This window comes from Octopus bimaculoides, chromosome 28, assembly GCF_001194135.2.
Source record: "Octopus bimaculoides isolate UCB-OBI-ISO-001 chromosome 28, ASM119413v2, whole genome shotgun sequence".
Lineage (NCBI taxonomy): Eukaryota > Metazoa > Mollusca > Cephalopoda > Octopoda > Octopodidae > Octopus > Octopus bimaculoides.
In genome coordinates, this window is record NC_069008.1 from 10,458,278 (window position 1) to 10,465,299 (window position 7,022).

The window sequence follows — 7,022 nt, forward strand, 5'->3', positions numbered from 1 at the left end:
TTCAGCTCTGGTGTTGGGTGCATATATTTCTAAATATTCATTCCTTTGCAGTCAATTGAGTGTGGCCATGCTGGTCATCACCTTAAGGGGTTTTAGCTGAAGAAATTGACCCCAGTGCTTATTCTTTGTAAGCGTAGTACTTATTCTATTGGTCACTTTTGCCAAACCGCTAAGTTACGGGGACATAAACACATCAGCATCGGTTGTCAAGTAATGGTTGGGGGAGGGGGAACACAAATATATACATACATACATATATAGATCAATCTTCGCAGGTACCATCTAATAAGTTAGTATTTAAGTATATATGTATAAATATTAAACTATTTCTATGTAATTTCTTTTCCTTTCTCTATTGTGGTAAAATTTGGGATATACTTAAAAGTATTTAAAAAGATTTTATCCAATAATCTTCCGAATAACTCTAAATTTTAACTTTATACAATATGGCAATATTGTTTAAAATATTTAACTATAGTTAAATATTTAACTGTAAGTTCAGGAGTGGCTGTGTGGTAAGTAGCTTGCTTACCAACCACATTGTTCCGGGTTCGGTTCTTCTGCGTGGCACCTTGGGCAAGTGTCTTGTACTATAGCCTCAGGCCGACCAAAGCCTTTGGTAGACGGAAACTAAAAGAAGCCCGTCGTATATATGTATATGTATATATATGTGTGTGTGTTTGTGTGTCTGTGTTTGTTCCCCCCCCCCCAACGTCGCTTGACAACCCGTAACGTAGCGGTTCGGCAAAATAGACTGATAGAATAAGTACTAGGCTTACAAAGAATAAGTCCTTAGGTCGATTTGCTCAACTAAAGGCGGTGCACCACCATGGCCGCAGTCAAATGGCAGAAACAAGTAAAAGAGTAATAGTATCCTATGATAAAATTACCCTTGTATCATTATCAATGGTCTACTAGAGTCTTGCCTCTTTAATTGTCAGCTAACATCTTGATTTAAGATTTCCTTTACCAAATCTCATTATATCACTTCAAATTAATCTTGATAGTTTTATGACTATACCCACTATGATTTCTGTCGACTCCCTCAGCCCCTTTCCTAACAGACACTGCTCCTGGTTCTTTGGCCTTAGATTTTGATATACAAAGATTTTATAAACAAAACTATAAATTAAAACTGACCCCAAAAAACAGTGACAAGCTAGATCTCTAACACGTCTTTCTTCCTGATACCTTAGTAACTTCTAAGCTGAAGTGAAGAAAGCATGTTCTTTGTCAATCTTCTTACCTTCTTGGAGGTTTTAGGTAAAATTATACTAATGTGTCCATCTGTTTTGATTTAATTTAATTCTATGTATTTATGCAGCTGAGGATTGCTCTGCATTTAAATTAATGTAATGATTGCATTGTTCAATTAAATGGAGTTGCTTGAAACGATTGTACTGCATTACCTCTGGATATCCTTGTTGCTTATTTTGATTTTAATCACCTTATTTCGAAATTGTATGGATAATACTATACTAAATTCTGGTGCCTCAACTTAAGTACCTAATTCATCTGAATCTAAATTTTTGCATATATATATATATATATATATATATTCTTTCACTTATTTCAGTCATTTGACAGCAGCCAAGCTGGAGCACCACCTTTAGTTGAATAAATTGATCCCAGGACTTATTCTTTGTAAGCCTAGTACTTATTCTATTGGTCTTTTTTGCCGAACCGCTAATTGACGAGGACATAAACACATCACTATCAGTTGTCAAGCAATGGTGGGCGAACAAACACAGACATATATATATATATATATAAATATGTATTCATATATACATATAAATATGTATATATATATACAATGGGCTTCTTTCAGTTTCCGCCTACCAAATCCACTCAGAAAGCTTTGGTCGGCCTGAGGCTGTAGTAGATGACACTTGCCCAAGGTGCTACGCAGTGTGACTGAACCCAGAACCTTGTGGTTGGTAAGCAAGTTACTTACCACACAGCCACTCCTGTGCCTAGTACTTATATATATAATATAATAAATGCGAAAACTAATTTCTGTGTGTCAGCGTGTCACACTTTGATCCCCTCTCTCACAATTCAATGACACTTCCTCGTGCTGGGGTGAGAGTAATAGTAGGCATAGAGACAGTGAGGGCAAAGACAGAGAGGGAGAAAGAAAGAAAAAGAGAGGGAACGAAAAAGAGAAAAAGAAATTTAGGGAGAGTTGATGATGTTTTATTAAAAGTAGTGTTGATGGTGATAATGGTAGTAATAATAAGAGAGAGAGAGAGAAAGAGAGAAAGTAGGTATGTGAGAGAAAGAGGGAGATGATGTACAGAAATTCCTGTGGCCAGCATACTGAACACTATCATACACACACACACACACACACACATAAAATACACTTTAATTCAAATACAGTTTCCCCAAAATTAAACATATCTAATATGATAAATGTGAATGTCAGTGTGTCACACTTTTTCAACTTTACTCCTAGAGGCCGTAGCCCAATATATCATATCACTTTGGAATCAGGCTGATTTACTCCAGGAGTCAATTAAAAACATTCTGGGGCAAATCCGGACCTGCAATCCTGAAATTTTGGATTCCTATGTTTTCATAACTGCGATTGCTTGCGGCGATTTCTTTTACATGATTTTTAGCAACGAATATTGGGATATGACTCTGGAGGAAGCAACTGCAACAAATTCTCCATAACAAGTCAGAGACCTGTCTGCAGATCTTCCCATTCGCCCCAATAGGGCAGCTTTTAAGTTAGTATATATATATATATATATATATATATATATATATATATACACACACAATGGGCTTCTTTCAGTTTCCATCAACCAAATTCACTCACAAGGCTTTGGTCAACCTGAGGCTATAGTAGAAGACACTCACCCAAGGTGCCATGCAGTAGGACTGAACCTAGAACCATGTGGTTGGGAAGCCAGTTTCTTACCACACAGCTATGCTTGTGCCTATATATATGTCTGGATTGTCAGTAGATCATATATCTGAGAGAGAAGTACACTCTAAATGTTAGAACAGTAATGTATTTACAGGAAGTTAATTATATGGTCAGTCATAGAGTGACCAATGGTTTTGCATCCATGCAGTGCTTAGCCTTATAGACTCTAATGGCATGAGCATATAACCTCTTTTCAAATTGTAGACAGAAAAAGCCTACAGTCTGTTAATTTTATAAACAAAAATAAATATTTTTGCTTTATGGATGTGAAACCATTGGTCACTCTACGATTGGCCATATAATTAGCTAACTCTGTGTGTGTGTGTGTGTGTGTGTGTGTGTGTGTGTGTGTGTGTGTGTGGATGTGCGTGTGTGTGCGTGCGTGTGTGCAAGCATATTAAAATGATCTTAACTGAACTCACAGTCCCATGGAAAGTGTGCCAAATATGAGAGCCTTCTGCATGATTGAGGGAGGAGGGATGGAAGGCTTTTCCCATTCAAGGTTGGCTTACAGCCATTCCATTGGAGTGAAAAGAAAGGAGTGAAGGGATAAACATTGGATACGATCTAATGACATCAGTTCCTTTTAGCCAAAGTTCCATTCACTTTGGTGAATGGAGAAACCACCTCCTTATAAGTGTTATTGCACACACACACACACACACACACAATGCAGGTCACTAACAACTGTTACTTACTATACATGCAGCTACCATTTCTTTGGAGGGTTGAAAAATTAATGAAATGGCTGTTAACCACAACATTGCATCGGTCTCTCCTATCTGTTGACTGGAGATCATCTGGACGATAAATTTTACTGATTCCAGTGTCTGCACCATTGGAATAGCATCAAGAAAATACTGCCTGAAAAGTAAACATTCATTGATTTAATTTGCTTGGGGTTAAGGAACTATTTAGGCTATCATTTACCATTTCTCATAATATAACAGTAATTAGCTACTCAATAAAATCCTGGCAAAGAACATGCCAGCTAATAAGAAAGATGCTGCAAAGTGGTACTGAAAAGCTCCTGGCTTTGGGTAAGAGAAAAAGTTAATTATAATTCTATTCAACATATTCCCCTTTCGGACTCACACACTTATTGCAGTGGTCCTTCAGTTTTTCTAATCCCTGTAAAAGAATTCGAAAGGTTTGGCCTCCAACCAGGCCTTTTACAATATCCTTAAAGCCAGAAACTTTTCAGCACCCCCTTGTATTTAGTAATTTAAAATGGCTCAATGCAGTAAATCAGTTTGATCCTCAATCCCTTTTGTTTTATAAGGAGCTGCAATGACCTAGTCATTGAAGCTTCTTCAATGTAGATGACCAATTTTTCCACCAAGAATCTCTTTACTGTATAAGTGACCAGTTGGTGTCCCAACAAATTGCTTACTGTTTTATTTGAGATTCCATTACTTAACGAGGCATCTACACTGCAGTCACTTGATCTTTGCTCAATGCAACAAACCAATTTGATCTCAGTGAAGTCCCTTTAGTTCTACAAGGCAACACATTTGCCATTCAGGTTTCATCAGTGTAGTCATTTAACCTGCTTCAATGTAGTAAACCAATTTTACTTTCGAGAAACTGTATACTTTATTAACAGCCATTTGGTCTTGCAACAAAAACTCTAGTTTTTTGGGGGGTCACATTATTATAATGAGAGAACCCTGATGTGGTTACTCAAAGTGGCAAATCAATTTCGCCTTCAACAAGCTCCCTAGTATATTTAGGGTGTTACATGAGATAATTAAAGGATTCCATTGCTATCACTTCACTATTTAACCCAATCGAATGAAGTAGGCAGGGATATAGAAATGTTAATAGGATTGCTGTGAGTGGAATGTTTATGAGTTTACAGAATGTCAGTGTAGTCACTGACCTTACCCAATACAACAAAGTAACTGGCCTTCAACAAACTAATTTCCCCTAAGAAAAAAAACCCAACTTTCTTCTATTTAATTAAAGTTCAAATGGCCCCTAATGTAACAGTTAGGGTTTATTGAAGGATCCAATTTGTTTGCTACATTAAGGAAAGTCAAAGGACTACACTCAAGTCACCTCACTGTATCCTGTTACATTTAATAAGGTAGTAAGTGGTTTGTTGAAGGCCAGTTACTTTGTTGTATTGGGTAAGGTCAGAGACTACACTGAAATTATGTGGCAGTCCCAGGAAAGAAGAGAATGCTAAATAGCAGTAGCATTCTTCCCTTTCCTGGGACTGCTACATTATGTTAGCAACAAAGCATCACTTTAAAATCACCTTAAATTTAACTAATTTTGGATTGCCTTGAAAATGTGTTAACATGTATTTTTGGAAAAAAATATTTCAATAATACTTTCTACATCTAAGTATGTTGATATAACAAAAACAATTATCCTCTATATAATGTGATTTTCTCTCTATATATTTTTGTTGTTTAATACTCTGAATTTTTTTCAAATTCTTTGTGTATTCTACTTTCATTTCTTGGTGTCTGATTGTTGGATGTAATTAACCAAATTCATTCAAAACTGAGTGCTTTATTGATAACTGCCTGGATTTTTTAATCCCTTTTTTCTTATACATACATACATACATATACATATATATATATATATATATATATATATATATATATATATATATATATGTATGTATGTATATATGTACATATATATATATATATATCATCATCATTATCATTTAATATCCTTTGTCCATGCTGGCATGGGTTGGACAGTTTGGGCAAAGCTGGCAAGTTGGGGAGCTGTACCAGTCTCTAGTCTGATTTGGCATGGTTTCTATGGCTGGATGCCCTTCCTAATGCCAACCACCTTACAGAGTGTGCTGGGTGCTTTTACATGGCACTGCATGGGCACTTTTATGTGGCACTGCATGGGGGTTTTTATATTGCACTGCACAAATGCTTTTTACATGGCACTGGCACAGGACTCTTGCAGGTCAATCCTCACCACCAAGGGGACCAGTCTTAACACTTCTGCCACAGAGTATGAGTCTTCTTGAGTACAGCAAAGTATCCGGCATCTCAGTCCTTTGTCATCTCATCTGAAAGGTTCAGTGTGCTGAGGTTGTTCTTCAGTATTTCATCCCATGTCTTCTAGGGTCTCCCACTTCTATGTGTCCCATCAACTTTGAGACATTTACACTTCTTTATGGAAGCACTGATCTCTCCAAATAGATGGAACATGTGGCAATATATGTATGTATATATATGTGTGTGTGTGTGTGTGTATGTGTGTGTGTTGCGGAAGGATCCTGACCACCGCCACGACTGAAAGTGGACTAACATATTCCAATAAAATAAAGAACTGTGTGAAGTGTTGGTAGTTGATAAAGCAGTTGACAATATTGATTGTTCATATTGGTTACTGTGTTAGTTTAATATCCTAACTACGTTTGGAGTGCGTAGAGAGTGCATTCTGTGTGAGCATATTAATTCTGTAAAAAGTTATTCCAGATAACCATATCCAAATATCTATTTGGATAACACTATTCTTACATAAGATGTATACAACTCTTTGCCATAACAACTTTTGTTGACAAGATATTTGAACCCATGCTGGACAGATTATTGTTTCAACATGGAAGATTTACTAGCTCTGGTAATTGAATTACAAAAACAGTTGGAATTGCAACAACAACTGCTACTCAAGAAAACAGAAAATACATCAAGTTCGGTCACCCCTGATATGGTCACAAACTCCATTGGCGAGTTTACATATAACTCAGATGAGGGTACATATGCAATTAGTGTGACTGAAAATAAGTAATGAAAAACAGAAAATTAACCCATGTTTTGGATGTGGAGATTACAGACTCAGCTGTTTTGGATGTGGACATTACAGATTCAACTGTTTTGGATGTGGACATTACAGACTCAGCTGTTTTGGATGTGGAGATTACAGACTCAGCTGTTTTGGATGTGGAGATTACAGATTCAACTGTTTTGGATGTGGACATTACAGACTCAGCTGTTTTGGATGTGGAGATTACAGATTCAACTGTTTTGGATGTGGACATTACAGACTCAGCTGTTTTGGATGTGGACATTACAGACTCAGCTGTTTTGGATGTGGA

General features: G+C 36.7%; 1 protein-coding gene across 4 annotated transcripts in view; it reads right to left on the reverse strand.

The window, feature by feature from the left end:
* Nucleotides 1-7,022, reverse strand: part of LOC106873345 (uncharacterized) — a 253,626-nt gene that overhangs the window by 143,333 nt on the left and 103,271 nt on the right. For 3 of the 4 annotated variants that reach the window (XM_052977316.1, XM_014920673.2, XM_014920674.2), the window contains exon 8: nucleotides 3,640-3,805. The exons of the other annotated variant lie outside the window; for it this stretch is intronic. In XM_052977316.1, the coding sequence (XP_052833276.1) occupies nucleotides 3,640-3,805 (166 nt within the window). The remainder of the gene's footprint in view (nucleotides 1-3,639; nucleotides 3,806-7,022) is intronic. 4 annotated transcript variants of the gene reach the window in all.